Raw genomic sequence first — 18,416 nt, 5'->3', positions numbered from 1 at the left:
ATAGGAACATACATATCGATAATTACCTTAAATGTAAATGGACTAAATGCTCCCACCAAAAGACACAGATTGGCTGAATGGATACAAAAACAAGACCCATATATATGCTGTCTACAAGAGACCCACTTCAGACCTAGAGACACATACAGACTGAAAGTAAGGGGATGGAAAAAGATATTCCATGCAAATGGAAACCAAAAGAAAGCTGGAGTAGCAATTCTCATATCAGACAAAATAGACTTTAAAATAAAGACTACTAGAAGAGACAAAGAAGGACACTACATAATGATCAAGGGATCAATCCAAGAAGAAGATATAACAATTGTAAATATTTATGCACCAAACATAGGAGCACCTCAATACATAAGGCAAATACTAACAGCCATAAAAGGAGAAATCGACAGTAACACAATCATAGTAGGGGACTTTAACACCCCACTTTCACCAATGGACAGATCTTCCAAAATGAAAATAAATAAGGAAACACAAGCTTTAAATGATACATTAAACAAGATGGACTTAATTGATATTTATAGGACATTCCATCCAAAAACAACAGAATACACATTTTTCTCAAGTGCTCATGGAACATTCTCCAGGATAGATCATATCTTGGGTCACAAATCAAGCCTTGGTAAATTTAAGAAAATTGAAATTGTATCAAGTGTCTTTTCTGACCACAATGCTATGAGACTAGATATCAATTACAGGAAAAGAGCTGTAAAAAATACAAACACATGGAGGCTAAACAATACACTTAATAACGAAGTGATCACTGAAGAAATCAAAGAGGAAATTAAAAAATACCTAGAAACAAATGACAATGGAGACACGACGACCCAAAACCTATGGGATGCAGCAAAAGCAGTTCTAAGAGGGAAGTTTATAGCAATACAATCCCACCTTAAGAAACAGGAAACATCTCGAATAAACAACCTAACCTTGCACATAAAGCAATTAGAGAAAGAAGAACAAAAACATGCCAAAGTTAGCAGAAGGAAAGAAATCATAAAAATCAGATCAGAAATAAATGAAAAAGAAATGAAGGAAACGATAGCAAAGATCAATAAAACTAAAAGCTGGTTCTTTGAGAAGATAAACAAAATTGATAAACCATTAGCCAGACTCATCAAGAAAAGAAGGGAGAAGACTCAAATCAATAGAATTAGAAATGGAAAAGGAGAAGTAACAACTGACACTGCAGAAATACAAAAGATCATGAGAGATTACTACAAGCAACTCTATGCCCATAAAATGGACAACCTGGAAGAGATGGACAAATTCTTAGAAATGCACAACCTGCCAAGACTGACTCAGGAAGAAATAGAAAATATGAATAGACCAATCACAAGCACTGAAATTGAAACTGTGATTAAAAATCTTCCATCAGGGCTTCCCTGGTGGCGCAGTGGTTGAGAGTCCGCCTGCCGATGCAGGGGACACGGGTTCGTGCCCCGGTCTGGGAAGATCCCACATGCCGCAGAGCGGCTAGGCCCGTGAGCCATGGCTGCTGAGCCTGCGCATCCGGAGCCTGTGCTCTGCAAGGGGAGAGGCCACAACAGTGAGAGGCCCGCCTACCGCAAAAAAAAAAAAAAAAAAAAAAAAAAAAAATCTTCCATCAAACAAAAGCCCAGGACCAGATGGCTTCACAGGCGAATTCTATCAAACATTTAGAGAAGAGCTAACACCCATCCTTCTCAAACTCTTCCAAACAATATCAGAGGAAGGAACACTCCCAAACTCATTCTACGAGGCCACCATCACCTTGATACCAAAACCAGGCAAGGACGTCACAAAGAAAGAAAACTACAGGCCAATATCACTGATGAACATAGATGCAAAAATCCTCAACAAAATACTAGCAAACAGAATCCAACAGCACATTAAAAGGATCATACACCATGATCAAGTGGGGTTTATTCCAGGAATGCAAGGATTCTTCAATATACGCAAATCAATCAATGTGATACACCATATTAACAAATTGAAGGAGAAAAACCATATGATCATCTCAATAGATGCAGAGAAAGCTTTCGACAAAATTCAACACCCATTTATGATAAAAACCCTGCAGAAAGTAGGCATAGAGGGAACTTTCCTCAACATCATAAAGGCCATATATGACAAACCCACAGCCAACATTGTCCTCAATGGTGAAAAACTGAAACCATTTCCACTAAGATCAGGAACAAGACAAGGCTGCCCACTCTCACCACTCTTATTCAACATAGTTTTGGAAGTTTTAGCCACAGCAATCAGAGAAGAAAAGGAAATAAAAGGAATCCAAATTGGAAAAGAAGAAGTAAAGCTGTCACTGTTTGCAGATGACATGATACTATACATAGAGAATCCTAAAGATGCTACCGAAAAACTACTAGAACTAATCAATGAATTTGGTAAAGTAGCAGGATACAAAATTAATGTACAGAAATCTCTGGCATTCCTGTACACTAATGATGAAAAATCTGAAATTGAAATCAAGAAAACACTCCCATTTACCGTTGCAACAAAAAGAATAAAATATCTAGGAATAAACCTACCTAAGGAGACAAAAGACCTGTATGCAGAAAATTATAAGACACTGATGAAAGAAATTAAAGATGATACAAATAGATGGAGAGATATACCATGCTCCTGGATTGGAAGAATCAATATTGTGAAAATGACTCTACTACCCAAAGCAATCTACAGATTCAATGCAATCCCTATCAAACTACCACTGGCATTTTTCACAGAACTAGAACAAAAAATTTCAAAATTTGTTTGGAAAAACAAAAGACCCCGAATAGCCAAAGCAATCTTGAGAACGAAAAACGGAGCTGGAGGAATCAGGCTCCCTGACTTCAGACTATACTACAAAGCTACAGTAATTAAGACAGTCTGGTACTGGCATAAAAACAGAAAGATAGATCAGTGGATCAGGATAGAAAGCCCAGAGATAAACCCACGCACATATGGCCAACTTATCTTTGATAAAGGAGGCAGGAATGTACAGTGGAGAAAAGACAGCCTCTTCAATAAGTGGTGCTGGGAAAACTGGACAGGGACATGTAAAAGTTTGAGATTAGATCATTCCCTAACACCATACACAAAAATAAGCTCAAAATGGATTAAAGACTTAAATGTAAGGCCAGAAACTATCCAACTCTTAGAGGAAAACATAGGTAGAACACTCTATGACATAAATCACAGCAAGATCCTTTTGGACCCACCTCCTAGAGAAATGGAAATAAAAACAAAGATAAACAAATGGGACCTAATGAAACTTCAAAGCTTTTGCACAGCAAAGGAAACCATAAACAAGACCAAAAGACAACCCTCAGAATGGGAGAAAATATTTGCAAATGAAGCAACTGACAAAGGACTAATCTCCAAAATTTATAAACAGCTCATGCAGCTCAATAGCAAAAAAACAAACAACCCAATCCAAAAATCGGCAGAAGACTTAAATAGGCATTTCTCCAAAGAAGATATACAGACTGCCAACAAACACATGAAAGCATGCTCAACATCATTAATCATTAGAGAAATGCAAATCAAAACTACAATGAGGTATCATCTCACACCAGTCAGAATGGCCATCATCAAGAAATCTAGAAACAATAAATGCTGGAGAGGGTGTGGAAAAAAGGGAACACTCTTGCACTGCTGGTGGGAATGTGAATTGGTACAGCCACTATGGAGAACAGTATGGAGGTTCCTTAAAAAACTAAAAATAGAACTACCATATGACCCAGCAATCCCACTACTAGGCATATACCCTGAGAAAACCATAATTCCAAAAGAGACATGTACCAAAATGTTCATTGCAGCTCTATTCACAATAGCCCGGAGCTGGAAACAACCGAAGTGTCCATCATCGGATGAATGGATAAAGAAGATGTGGCACATATATACAATGGAATATTACTCAGCCATAAAAAGAAACGAAACTGAGCTATTTGTAATGAGGTGGATAGACCTAGAGTCTGTCATACAGAGTGAAGTAAGTCAGAAAGAGAAAGACAAATACCGTATGCTAACACATATATACGGAATTAAAAAAAAAAAAAAAAGTCATGAAGGACCTAGGGGCAAAACGGGAATAAAGACACAGACCTACTTGAGAATGGAGTTGAGGATATGGGGAGGGGGAAGGGTAAGCTGTGACAAAGCAAAAGAGAGGCATGGACATATATACACTACCAAACGTAAGGTAGATAGATAGTGGGAAGCAGCCACAGAGCACAGGGAGATCAGCTCGGTGCTTTGTGACCGCCTGGAGGGGTGGGATGGGGAGGGTGGGAGGGAGGGAGATGCATGAGGGAAGGGATGTGGGAACAGATGTATATGTATGACTGATTCACTTTGTTATAAAGCAGAAACTAATTTAAAAAAAATGTCAAAAAAATAAAAAAATAAATAAATGCTAGTGGTAAACTGAAAAAAAAAAAAAATACTCCATTTCTCCATTCTTGATATTCAAGTAAGCTATTGTTTCTACTTTTTTTTTTAATCCTTACATGACTTCCCGTGGAAGAGAAATTCATTCTTAGGAAGGCCATTCTTGATGACATTCCTTTTTAAGGTGAGGACCTTGTTTTAACATACACTTCGTTTCATTTTTTTAAAATTCTTTTGGAAACCATTCTATAACGGAAGGCTTTTGTCTTTCAGGTGATAAACTGGTATAAACCAATTAAATTCGATGTTCATATGTTAAACATTTGTAAAGTGTTTCACTTCACACTAAACTTATTTGCAGAGAGAGAGCAGAAGGGAAGTGCTCATCTAGTTTCATTTCGCTCTTCCCTCTTCAGACGCCTTATCGGGCAGTCATCTTCCAAGCAGGAGGGAAGCAAGTGTGGTCAGAGTAGTCTGGGGTCCCTTGGGCCTCGTGGAAAGTCCGGCAGCAAGCATGCCTTCCAAAGGTAACTTGTGTTTCAGGTCAAGGGTGCCCAAAGCCAACTCCTATGGGGAAGCTGCAAGAACAGTCACATGATGGGCTGGGGAGGGAGGAAAAGTAGGTGGGACGTGCCACTGCAACCAGATCCATTGCAATATAATTAGGCTGGGAATTGCGGTGGAACTAGGTCAGAGGCAGCTGCTTATCCTGAGAGGAATGATGCAAGCAGAGATGGGGGAAACAAATGAGAGCTATCAGGACCCTGTGTCCTGTGAACTGGAAGGTGCGATTAGTGATGGCAGTGGGGGATGGGGGTGGAGCTGGCCACCAAACCCGGTGACATCTCCTGAGCCCAAGGCAAATCCCGGCAGCATTCCTCTGCCTTCCCTGATGGACTGTGTCTGCGCGGAGAGGACGGTGAAGAGATCTACAGCACAAACTTGTCCTATATGACACTTCTTACTAACACATGAATGTATGTGGAGTCTCGGAAGGGCTTCCAAGCCTGTTTGGGAACAGTTAATGGGAAACAACTCTCTGCAGAGCCACATGCTAAAGATAATTAGGGGAGAAGAGAAAAAAGTGAGGCGAAGGCAAAGTGAAGACCAAGAAGGAAGAAAAATGAACGACATAGAAACATAAGTTTACACACACACACACAAATAGAAAAAGAAAAGAAAAAAATCAGAGAGTGCAAAAATAAGTTATTTTGTTCCCAAGCAAAGGCAAATTGTATTCTTAGAATAAGGTAATTGGTAAAAAGTTTGAGAACCTTCCCATCACTCTTTTATACTTACTTAATTTTTTAAATGAAAATACACAATAATGTAAGGTTATAGTAAAACCGATAAACTCATAAATCCCTTGTAACTGTAAATTATCACAACATTTTTTGAATATCAATTTGGCAATAAGAATCAAAAGCTATAAAAATTGTCATAGCCTTTCACCCAATAATACTACTGGGCATTTAACCTTAAGGGAATAAATCACATACACACAAAAAAACTACATAGAAGTATTCACTGCCACATTATTTTTAAACGCAAAAATAATTTTTTTTAATGGGGGCTAGAGAGGCAAACTAAATGTCTCAAAACAGAAGAATGATTAAGTAAACCAAGCCACCGCAACACAGTGGAAACCTATGGAGTCATTAGAAATCATAATTATGAAAATTATGAAGTTCATGTACCAACATGAAAATGGGTATGATATAATTCATAATCTTTATTAAATATCGCTAGATGGCCATTACTACTAGGTAAAACATGCAAACCTATGACAAAGACCAAGAGGAAATGGGGCAAAGAGACAATATGTTAGGAACTGTAGAATTGTGGGTGATACTGCTTTCTTTTTAAAATTTCCTTCACTGGTTTATTGTGTGTCCATTAAACACAGTATGGATTTGCTGGACTAGTGGTAAAAGCAGAAACGATAAGATGAAAGGATGGAGGCTCTTAATAAGAATCTTTTAAGCTATTAATCAAACCTTTCTTTTCCCTCGTCTTCCTGCTTTTATAGACCTTCACAGTTGTCTCACTCTGCTGCCTAGATACATCTCTTGTCCATCTCCCCTTAAAGGACCATTCTTAGGACCAAAACCCAGAACCACTAAACCTACCCCAGTCAGCCCTCTTTCACCCCCAGGGCATCACCGTGACCTCAAACGCCCAAGGCTTTCCCTCAGCTGCCTGAGCCTGGCCTGCCCTTTGTGGATCCAAAAGAATCAAATGTAAATAGTAAAAGGCAGCAGCATACTAGGCTGCCTGCTGCCAAAAGTTGAGATTTCCCAGCACACACCAAGCTATGATTAACAGGAGGCAATGCCAAAAACAACAAAGGAGCTTCAAGGAAACTATGTTAAAATACTCCTCGGTTTTAACTACATACACATTCTTCTCTGCTCACCCACCCCCCCCTCCCTATTGTACCAGAAACTCCTCTGAAACCACCAGACTGTAGAGAGACACTAACGCTGCTGCTTAGTGGGCAGGAAGAAGGTGTGTGCTGAGACCACAGGGACAGCCCGAGCAGGTCACTCTTGAGAAACAGAAACACTGTTCTCAGAACGAGAAGGAAATTAGTTAATCCCAGTCCAGGTTACTTAATGGTTTTAAGATTGTGTGTGTGTGTGTGTGTGTGTGTATTTACAAGAACTCCTCCAGCTTGGATTGGTTTGAGGCACAGTGGGAAGTATGACGTCTATACACTTCACGTCGAGCCCTGTAGTTCTCTGTCTTCAGAAAACCTCCCTCTTCGAAGAGCATTCCTAAGAATTGCCCTGATATCATCATTGGTGACTACCATTTAGGAAGGACTGCCTAGACAACCAGCCTTACCCCTTGCAGCATCCTCCCCTGACAGTCTACAATCCCTTTTGGAACCACCGTGACACTGGGGGCAGGTGACCGTGAGGCCAGCAAGGAAGCCACGCAGGTCTGGGCTTTTTGTCTCTCACTGTAAGCACTTACCTTCATAAGAGGCAACGGAATCTCTTCTGTCACAAGGGTTATTCCAGGAATTTCCTGTGGTGGGGGAAAAACATATACACAACTGCTAAACGTATCAACTACCCCCAGCCCGAGCCTTCAGGAAGTGTCTTCCGTGCAGACAGAGGCTGAGGGCAGCTCCCAGTTTGCTAACCTCTACTTTAAATAAAACTTGGGGTTTATAAATACCAGTGAACACAGCCTATCTCTTGCCTCGGGAAGGGAAATATTCTGTAAAGTTATGATTATAATAGTTGACAGTGTCACTAAAGGAAGGGATAAACTATTATGAAGAAATACAGAGTAAATAATGTATTATTTACACATTTCCATTTAAGAACAAAGGAGGCAAATCACATTTGCACCAAGTATGATAATAAGGTGGACACTTTCCTTTTTCTTCACTCCTTCCTCCCTCTTCGTCTCTTTCACTTAAATGTATTATAGTCCGTCCCTGCCTCACTAATTGGATTCTTTTTTGACCTCAGGGGAAAACTGTTCTGCACCTCATCCTCTACCGTGATTTCGGAAATAAGAGATCCCCATAAAGTGTTTACCTAGCAAGATCACCATGGCAAATGTGCAAGATGCAATTCATATCAGGAAGTCCAAATTATAACATTCTGCTAACTAATGAGCATTAAAACAGAAATTTAAATAAAAAGATAAACTGACAAAATTGCCACTTATTTATTTTAAAAAGTGTGTTTCCATGTTAATTGTGTATCTTAAACTGTCAACTAGTCAATTCCTCTTTCATTTCCTAAAAAATAAGTAGATGATATATGAGAAAATAGAAATAAAACCTGGTATTTGTTTAGGACTTAAATGTCCTGGATTTTATTGACATACAATATTTCTGAGAAAAAGGGCATCACAGGGATGGAGAAATAAACTTCCAGAACATTCAAGCAACTGAGTCCTCCACTGGACAGGAGAAAGCCTGTAATAAAAATCTATGTATGCTTCACTTATCACTACTCAGCAAGAGAAATTTCACTACAGCTCTAGGTTATAAATAGCATCTTCAAATAAGTATAACAAGGCTCACTGTCTGCAAAGCATAATTCAGGATTAACTATGTGTAAGACACAGTATTTTCTAGTATCTTAAAAAACCCAGTTCAGTTATTTACAGAAATAATCTGTCTCCATACAGAAGTATGAAATTTATTTATTAAGGGTATAGCATTAAGAGCATATGCAGATTAGAGAAAATAAAATGTTTTACATCATTGCTAAAGAAAATCATAGGCTCATAGAATTTCAGGATTAGAAGAGACCTTTAAGGTAACCTACTCCAACCGCAAGAAGTCTAAAGCAACGTGATAAACCCAAAAATAAGCTGTACGCAGTGGTTAAAACTTTTGGGTTTTTCATATTGTACTTCTTGTAGGACTTCCTGATGTCACTCTGTATGTCCACACATTTCCTCTGCCCCACAAAGGAGGAGAAATGCAAACATGAAGAACTACCTGTCAGGATGACACTCACACAACATCCAACTAACACGTGCACCATGTTTAAACACAACCCTGGAAACCAGAGGTCCAGACCCAGCCTCCCAGACACTGAACACAGGACAGCCACAGCCAGCATTGGGTGGTGAGGGGAGGAAGATGAAATGTGCATTTCCTGCTTCTGGGGGAGGGGTAGGGATTAACCTGCGAACTTCCTGCCACATTACCACAGAGTCTGCATGTAGATTCACAAGGGTTCTTCAAACAATGAGGGCCTGGAGAAGAAACAAGCTCAGAGCTTTCCTTATAATTTTACAGAGAGGCATGAAAGTTTAGGAACTCTAACAGTGAGAGCCAAGAAGAAAGGGCCTTTGGGAAAACACTACCATTGCGTATACCAAAAATTTAGAAATTTTTCCAACATGGGACTTCCCTGGCAGTCTAGTGGTTAGGACTCTGCGCTTCCACTGCAGGGGGCACGGGTTGGATCCCTGGTCGGGGAACTAGGATCCTGTGTGCCGCATGGCGCAGCCACAGAAAACAAAAACAAAAGGAAAAAAATGAATCAAACACATCTGATATGCCTTTTTTTTTTTTTTTTTTTTTTGCGGTACGTGGGTCTCTCACTGTCGTGGCCTCTCCCATTGCGGAGCACAGGCTCCGGATGCGCAGGCCCAGCAGCCATGGCTCACGGGCCCAGCCGCTCCGCAGCATGTGGGATCTTTCCCAGACCGGCGCACGAACCCATGTCCCCTGCATCGGCAGGCGGACCCTCAACCACTGCGCCACCAGGGAAGCCCTGATATGCCTTTTAAAGGACTATATTTAGATAGTCTAAAAACAAAATGGGAAGTGTTACCATTTATCCTAGTACTTATTTTCCTGTGTCTGTGCTACCTGAATTAAATTTATTTTTCTAAATGCTTTTTTGATACAAACCTCTGCCTCAAGACTAAGCACACAGTAGTTGTAACATCTAGATATGAAAGGAGGAGAGGCAGAACCTTTTTCAGGGGGAACCTGTACATGGTTTTCACTTCTGATCCAATAAAGCTCAGTTTACTGAACCACATTCAAGAGAAAATGAACAATGTTTTCTCCTGAAACATTTCTTCCCAACTAAAAGGAAGGGAGTCTGGACCAACAGGAAGAAAAGGTTGAATGGCATGGATTTGCTTAAGATTACTGACTTTTACTGATCTTGACGTTCTAAGGTTATCACAGATTTTCTTTCTAAGGCTGGGAAAAAAGCTCATGAAGGTGCTAGTCTACTAAGTAAATAGAACAGCTCAGAATAACAGCAGTGGTCCAGCCGTTGCTCATTTATAAAACCCTAAGAAATATTTTCATCTACTCTAGCTGCTTGAAAAAACTTAAAAACTAAAACCATTTGAAGATGATAGAGGCTTCATTCTGCTTGGTAGTAGGAAGAGTAACACGTATGCTGTGGCTTCTCCTTCAGTTCTACTGTTTTATGTAAATAAAACTGGCCAACAGCAAGGACTCACTATTATTTTTCTGCCAGAAAACTCCAATTCAGATCCTTATGCATCAAAACAGAAATGAAATCACAACCTTGGTTACTGTGACAGGAATGTCCTACAACTGACCCACAGCAGTGAATCAATTTTAATTACATAAAGAATATAAAGTGTTAACTTACTGTATCCCAAGTGAGCAGTGAGGAGTATGGCAAGAGTTTATCCATGTTACTTGTCTCTGGATAGATGCTCCAATATGAAGAAGCTGAGTAAGTTTTGGTAGGGAAAAAAAGACATTTTATTATGAAGAATAAGGCAGTAGAGATTGTAATGCACCCAAACAAGCAAACCCACAAAAGTTTTCATTGCCTTATCCTTCATCTGCAAAAGGCTAATCATTATGGTTCTATCCGCTGATTAAAATGTTCAGGTTCTACTTTTTACACTGAGAATAGTTTAAAAAATTATTTGGCACTTACAGCTATCCAAATGACGTTATAACCACTTCACACAGAACCAGCCAACACAATGCTTTAAAAAAATCACTAATAAGGTTATAGAATCAAGATCATATCTTATATGTCATCAGTCTCTGAACAGCCACAGCTTCTTACAAAACCACAAGAGAATGAAATTTAATTAGGTGCTGACTACAACAGAGTTTTAAAAAAATGAAAAAAACGCTCCTAAACAGCATTGTGACAGATTGAGGCATTATCAATTTACTGCTTTCCCTTAAGCAAAAGGGTCAAGGGTTCAACTTAATATGCACCATCAGCAACACGTACCAATTATAAATTCCTGAATGAGGTCAAAGGAATGGCAGGCAGAGATGTTCTCAGAAATCCACTGAATAATCTTTAAAAAGTAAGAAGACAAATCTATTGGTATTTAAATCTGCACCCTGCCCCCACCACCAAAGAAGTACAAAATATATATGAATAGTTTAAAATGTTATATCTCTTTTAGAATTAAGAACACACTTCTACACAACCTCTGAGATACATAACGTAAGGCTGTGTGGGTTAAATATAAATGAGGTCCTTACATACATCATTTTAATAAATGCCTTTGACTGGGATCCAAATAAGCCTTCTTGAAGCCAATGTCCGTTTTTGCTAGAGTAGGACCTATTACAGCAAAGTCACAGTGTGAAGAGCTATGGATACAGGAGAAAACCAAACTCGACCACTGAGCTTGGAGGCAGGAGACCTATGTTTGAATTTCAGCTCCATTTCACCATTTAATCACTGTGAGCATGGCTATGCTATCAAGGAAGGTATAATCCCTGTGATGTCAACAGTTCTCTCAATCAGCCTCTATAACCATCCTCACCTGCTGCAGGAATGAAACCCCTTGTTCCCGACCTTAGAACTGATGCTGAGGCTTGCCTAGCCATAGAGCAGTCTTGCATTTCTGATCCTGTCAATAATTGCTCTTATTTCCAAACCTACTCAAGCTAGTTGTGCTTATTTTCACAATTAGTTAAGTTAATAAAATATTACCATAGACAAGTGAAATATGGATACAAAAAGAATGCTGGTGGGTCAATAAAAGTTGAAAGCTTGGGAAAGACTCCAAGGCATGTCTCTAAAACTAGGTGTGAGACAACTATAAAAGAAAAAATTGCCTGATATACACAAACTGCTTTGAAAGGATGTTTAAACTATTGACCTCCTTAGGGAATAAAAGGAAAAGAAAAAGAAAGTAACTGGAAGAGCCATACAGGTACAGATAAAGAAAGCCAAGACATTACTTAGTGGTTTTCTGTAAGAAAAACGATTTTGAACTCCAATTAGCTGATACTCAAAGAAAGGGCCTTAATCTACATCAAAAGATGCAGGAATAAATGTACATTTATATATTTTAGGTTAAAAGAAAATATTTAGGCCATCTTTTTTCAATCAACCAGCCACCCATTGGTCCCAATCAAGTCTAATGGGGGGTTTCTTCAACTTCACAGAACAGCTGTAATATTAAATGATAAGATGTATGAAAGTGCTTCATAAACTATAATGTGAAATATAAATGTGAGCTATCTCTATTTAAAATGTCATAAATAGATTTTATTTACCACCAGATTTTAGTCCTTTTCATGACATACACCAAATACAAACCAGGAGAAAAAGTAGATATTTGAGAAACTATTCACCGAGCACTTCCTTGGAATGTTACTGATAGAGCTAACATTTACTCACAATATGGAAAAGAGAATAGTGAAGAGAACAGACACGCCCTCCCAGTCTGAGGTCTGTGTCCATAAAAAAGGAGCACAGGCGAAGAATATGGTCAAGTCAGGACGGAGACCATAAACCTCAATTGTTACCAAATAAAAATAACTTCTGTTCATTTCAGCTACTAAATGTACACAGCTTGTGTTGTCCATCTGCCACTTTTTAAACTTAAGCTATATTCCCACCTTGGCTTCCAGTCGCCGTGGGTCTCGGCCACATGAGAGCACACAGTGCAACAAGGCCAGCTTCTCGCAGTCCAGCCGGGTGTTCCACAGGAACTCCAATAAATATGACTGGTTGAGGAGCGCCCTATAGAGCTTTCCAGAACACCAGTCCAGGACCAGGGATCCTGACAGTGACCGTAAAGGACTATGAGGTAGCATATCAATCACTTCACTGTTTCCTGGCCAAAAAAAAAAAAGTAGATCAGCAAATAAAAGAAGACCCTCTCCCCCAAACATAAATATTAACGTTAAAACGAACCCAAATGTACCGTGTTCATGGGGGGAAAAACTACAGCCATACCTGTCAGAAACAGACTGTGGCAGATCAGGTCTGGATGTTGAATGTTAAGTAGATGAAAGAAATGACCAGGCAAGTAAACAGCTACATAATAGTCTGTGGAAGAGAAAGATTTAAGTCAGTTCCACGTGGCAAGAGCTGTATAGGTACAGATAAAGCCAACAACTTTACGGTGTCCCTATTTTTCTTTGAACCTCTTAAAACACAAAGGTTTTGACCAATGTAATAAGAAGCTGTCTGATGTCAGTACGGTCCATCTTCCTAGCAATATCTCATTTTCTTCAGACATTTAGCCATGGTTATCTTAATTTATATCTGTAGTTTTGTTTCTAAGAGAACTGTGGCTTTATAGGAATCTAAATGAGCTCTGAGAGCAAGTTAGAATAAAAAATATCCAGCAACATGAATTATTCCTTAATCTGACAGGCTGGAAATAGCTTATCATGGGAATTTCCTGCATAATTTCTGCCATGTGGGGGAAGCTCTACAATTTAGTTTCCTATGTCTGCCCACTGCTCATCATCGTTGTCATCTTCTCTAAAGAAGCTTTAAATTGATACTCATCAAAACAGTCTCTGCAGGCATTCTGACACTTTGTGAAGTACTAATTTGTTTCCATGCATAGCAAGCTGCCTAGAATGCACATCTTCACAGTCCCTGCACTAGATATTTCTGTACAAAGAACATTTGTATACAGATTGAGGCAAGGTATAAAAAATAGGTTTCTGGAGAAGGGGGCAAGGTAGAAGTAGCCCTTGCCAATAATTTTTCTAGGATCTTAGAAAAACAAAGAAACTCATACAACAGTCGTGAATTTCATACAGATGAAACGTTTAGATTATAAGTGAGCCAGCTAGACTCTTTTTTCCCTAAGAAGCAAAGAAATACATGCTAATCATGTACATAGAAGGCATTCTGTGGAAGGGAAAGGAAAGAGGATGTAAAACTCTAACCAGTTGACTTATAAGTGTCCTTTCAGTCACTGTGGATTCAGTGATGTTAAAGTAGTTAGCACAAGTGGTTGCAATAATGTTACCATCATGGTAATGCATAAGTAGAAAAACACAAATAACGATATAGTAGGGCACAGTGGAAAGGCATCAAATGACCTAGATTAACTCCTAGCCCTACAGTTTAACCAGCTAATTAGGGTGGTACTATGTCCCTGGGAGAGGGGGCATTTGGAAATACATAGGGTGTTCTGAGTTGTCACAATTATTCAGGTAGAAAGGAGATTCCTACTGCCATTTGATGAGCGAGTGGGCTCCAAGGAGGTTAAATCCCTCAGTGTGCAGGACCCTCCCACCCAAAAGTTACTTTCTCACCAAAAATGTCAGTAGTACCTGCGGTAGGCTGAATGATGGCTCCCAAAGATGTCCACATGGTAATCCCCAGAGCCTATGAATATGTCACCTTAAGTAATAAAAGGGACCTTGTAGATGTGATTAAGGATCTTGAGGTTGGGGGGGGTGTATCCTGGATTATCCAGGTGGACCCAATGTAATCACAAATGGTTTTATAAGAGGGAGGAAGAGGGAAAATGACTACAGAAGAGAAGACCCCATGATGATGCGAGAGACTGGAGTGATGTGGTCACAAGCCAAAAAATGCTAGCCTCTATGTGCTGGAGGAGGCAAAGAATGAATTCTTCCTTGGAATCTCCAGAAGGAACCATTTCTGGCCCCACCTTGACACCTCAGGACTCACTCATTGCAGAATTCTCACTTCCAGAACCATAAGACAATGTGTTATTTATCTAGGGGCTAAATGTGTGGTGATTTCTTATTGCAGCAATAAACTAATATAGTGCCCCTGGTAAGAGACACTAGGAGAAGCTTGGACACACATCACAGACTTTCTGAGACTCAGTTTCATTATCTGTAAAATGGAGATAACATCACCAAGAAGAATTGTTGTAAGGATCAAGATAACAAGTAAAACACTTAGAATATAGTATTAATTTTTAAAATGATAGTTTTTTAATGTTTAAACTTATCTTTCTTATATACAGGTGTTTGGGGTTCATGGAAAACTTCCTCCAAAACTCTATTCTTTAATATTTCAATCAATATAAGCCCCTTTTAAGAGGGTGACAATTCAGGGAAATTCCATGCAATAAATTGCAAAAAAGACATCACTCAAAAAGCAATATTGTTGGGGCTTCCCTGGTGGCGCAGTGGTTGAGAGTCCGCCTGCCGATGCAGGGGACGTGGGTTCGTGCTCCAGTCCGGGAAGACCCCACATGCCACGGAGCGGCTGGGCCCGTGAGCCATGGCCGCTGAGCCTGTGCATCCGGAGCCTGTGCTCCGCAACGGGAGAGGCCACGGCAGTGAGAGGCCCGCGTACCACAAAAAAAAAATTTTTTTAAAAAGCAATACTGTTGTCATAAAAATTACCTCTAGAATAGTTCTAATCTTGGGTGCAATTTTGTGCCTATATATTAAAATCTGTTTAAAGAAGGAAAGATGGCTTAATGTGAGATAGCCTATGTTTACAAAGCTCTAGTATTTTTGCCCTCTCCATGCTCTGAAGACCAGAGATTAAATCATGCCTGCCCTTTTCAAGAGTCATTCCCAGGGGTAAGAAGAGGAATGATACCTTTGACCTCACAAAAGGCTAAGTTGTTTTAGTGGAGAGTTTCCCACATCACTCTCCAGATGGGATGCTGATAAAGGATTTCTGATAAGAATCAAGTCTCAGACCCAGGAAACCTTGTATTTATCCTTCTTACCACAGGAAGCAGTAGAAGCAGGCCTCTCTAAAGCAACTTCCCACAGGTTCAGAGCTCATATTAAAAACTGGCACATGCTGGCCCACTTAGCATAAGATATGTCTCCTCATCAACAGTATCATTCAAAATAAAAATCTTTTTTTTTTTTGCAGCAGGGTGGATGGACCTAGAGAGTATTATGCTCAGTAAAATAAGTCAGACAGAGAAAGATAAATACGCTATGTTATCACTTACATGTGGAATCTAAAAAATAAAACAAACAAATATATATAACAAAACAAAAGCAGACTTACAGATATAGAGGACAAACGAGTGGTTACCAGTGAAGAGGGGGAATGGGGGGGCACGATAGGGGTAGGAGATTAAGAGGTACAAACTACGATGTATAAAAATGGACAGCACAAGGAAATATAGCCATTGTCTTGTAATAACTTTAAATGGAGTATAATCTATAAAAATATTGAATCACTATTTGTACACCGAAAATTAATATACTATTGTACATCAATTATACTTCGATTAAAAAAGACCAAAAAAAATATCTTTATCATCTTTATCACTTTGGTTCTCACTTTGCCCAGTCCCTTCACATAACACCTTCCTAAACCTTTGTCATGATAGTAGTTGGGCTGGGAAATAGGGAAAGAAAATATTAAAGAATCCATCTGCTCTAAACCTGAAGCTTTTCTTTTTAAAATATTGTGGCAGGGCTTCCCTGGTGGCGCAGTGGTTGGGAGTCCGCCTGCCAATGCGGGGGGCGCGGGTTCATGCCCCGGTCCGGGAAGATCCCATGTGCTGCGGAGCGGCTGGGCCCGTGAGCCATCCGCTGAGCCCGCGCGTCCGGAGCCTGTGCTCCGCGACGGGAGGGGCCACAGCAGTGAGAGGCCCGCGTACCGCAAAAAAAAAAAAAAAAAAAAAAAATATATATATATATATATATATATAGTGCCATACCCCATATGCAGGCAAACAACAGTTCTGTTTAGTTTTGTGCTAACCGGTTTGTGCCCCTCATCCCAACTGGCACAGAACAGCAGCTTTCAGCAGGGAGGTACAATAAACCCCTTCCTTATTTTCTTCATTACAGACTCACTATGTTTAAGCCAAATACTCAAGTTCCCTTTACCATACTTACTCAGTGAAAAACAACTCAATCAAGCTGATCCATAAATAATTTATGGGACTCAGAAGCTTTTAGCAATTACCAATAGGGAACAGACAATTTCTCAAGGGCCTTTGTCTCTCTAGAATCAAGGGACAACATCACGTATTATTTCTCATAGGCTTTTAGGAAACCTCTCGCTCATTGTCATCATTTTTATACTAACAAACGGCTTTTTAGGATTGTTACTAAAAACATAAGAAAGCCCACAGCCTAGGTTCCCTAAGGAAGGAGATGCATTGCCTCGCCCCTCTGCCAAAAGGCTGATTTTTTTTTGGGGGGGGTGGTTTCCAGAGAAAACCTTCCCTTATCTGGCTTCAAAAGGTCAGTCATAGTCATCACAACCTGAGTCCCAAAGAGGCATCAGGAAAATGAGGCATAACAGGTACTGGAAGGAAGAGACGGAGCAGAGAGACGCCTATGCCTCTCACTCACCAAGGCTGAGAAAAGTAATGCCCTTTGTCACACGGGAGTCAACACGCCCAAGAGTAGCAGTGAAGGTCTTGCCGTGCCCTGTGGAGAGAGAACATGAAGCCAGAGAAAGGATGTTAAGAAACAAAGAGCTGGAGTTCCACCCAAGGCAGTGACTCCATGTCATACTCTCCACATTTAGTAACTGTGAGACTGACAGAGCAAGTGTCTTTGGAGCCCTAGAGCTCATGGTTCCCTATCATTCTCCAAAAATCAGCATTGAAGACGGATCACCTGAGTGCAGTCACAAGCCAGTAGTTGTTCTGGGCTTACGTATCATCTTAGACCTTAAAAGGTGGTGGTTGTGCTGGGATAGAAGGACCTGAAGAAATCTACTTAAGGATCCAAGAGGTGGAGGAGACCAGGTGGCTCATTGGCCCTCGTGCCTCAAGGTTCACTGCCACACTCTTGCAGTCATTAAGGCCCTCAGAGGCTTCTCTGAATCACTTAGGAATCTCACTGTGACTCAGAAAGGGTGTTAGACTATCTACTAAACTCAGTGTAGTGTTGGGCTTCACTCTCCACTCTTCTAACTCTTAATCATGGTTATTAGCTCTTAATAAAACTTTCAGAAAAGTTTTATTTTCTGGCTTTAATCATTAGTCATTAGAAAAATGTATGAAAACGTTCCACAAATATCAGATTTGTACTATTAAAGCATAGATATAGGTCTTCTGAATTTACTTTTACTTTCTTTGTTATTACGTTATTCAACTCTTTTACTTTAATCTCTAACTTCTGAAGGTACTATTAGGCACTCCTGCAGAATAAACTCTGGTGTGACCTGGCATAAATTTTTTTTCGTTTTGAAAATTCTAATTTTAAGCAATTTTAACTCTACCCACAGTATGTACTATATAAATACTAATTTTAAGGAACTAAACAAGCGAAATAAATACTCTTTAGTATGGTTCAGGCTAAAACTGTTAAAGGGCACTCTGTGACCAACTACAGAGCTAGAAAAGTTTGGGCACTT

General features: G+C 39.8%; 1 protein-coding gene across 1 annotated transcript in view; it reads right to left on the bottom strand.

The window, feature by feature from the left end:
* The window catches only part of GSAP (gamma-secretase activating protein), a 99,650-nt gene that overhangs the window by 38,497 nt on the left and 42,737 nt on the right, over positions 1 to 18,416 (bottom strand). Inside the window, exons 14-19 of the mRNA XM_081244970.1 lie at positions 17,405 to 17,482; positions 13,080 to 13,172; positions 12,740 to 12,957; positions 11,109 to 11,178; positions 10,503 to 10,585; positions 7,363 to 7,416 (exon numbers count right to left, since the gene is read on the bottom strand). Of these exons, the coding sequence (XP_081101096.1) occupies positions 7,363 to 7,416; positions 10,503 to 10,585; positions 11,109 to 11,178; positions 12,740 to 12,957; positions 13,080 to 13,172; positions 17,405 to 17,482 (596 nt within the window). The remainder of the gene's footprint in view (positions 1 to 7,362; positions 7,417 to 10,502; positions 10,586 to 11,108; positions 11,179 to 12,739; positions 12,958 to 13,079; positions 13,173 to 17,404; positions 17,483 to 18,416) is intronic.

Source organism: Mesoplodon bidens (genome assembly GCF_964165515.1).
Source record: "Mesoplodon bidens genome assembly, chromosome: 9".
NCBI classification, from domain to species: Eukaryota; Metazoa; Chordata; class Mammalia; order Artiodactyla; family Ziphiidae; genus Mesoplodon; species Mesoplodon bidens.
The sequence above is the reverse complement of the archived record's forward strand: the minus strand, read 5'-3'. Positions and strand labels throughout refer to the sequence as shown.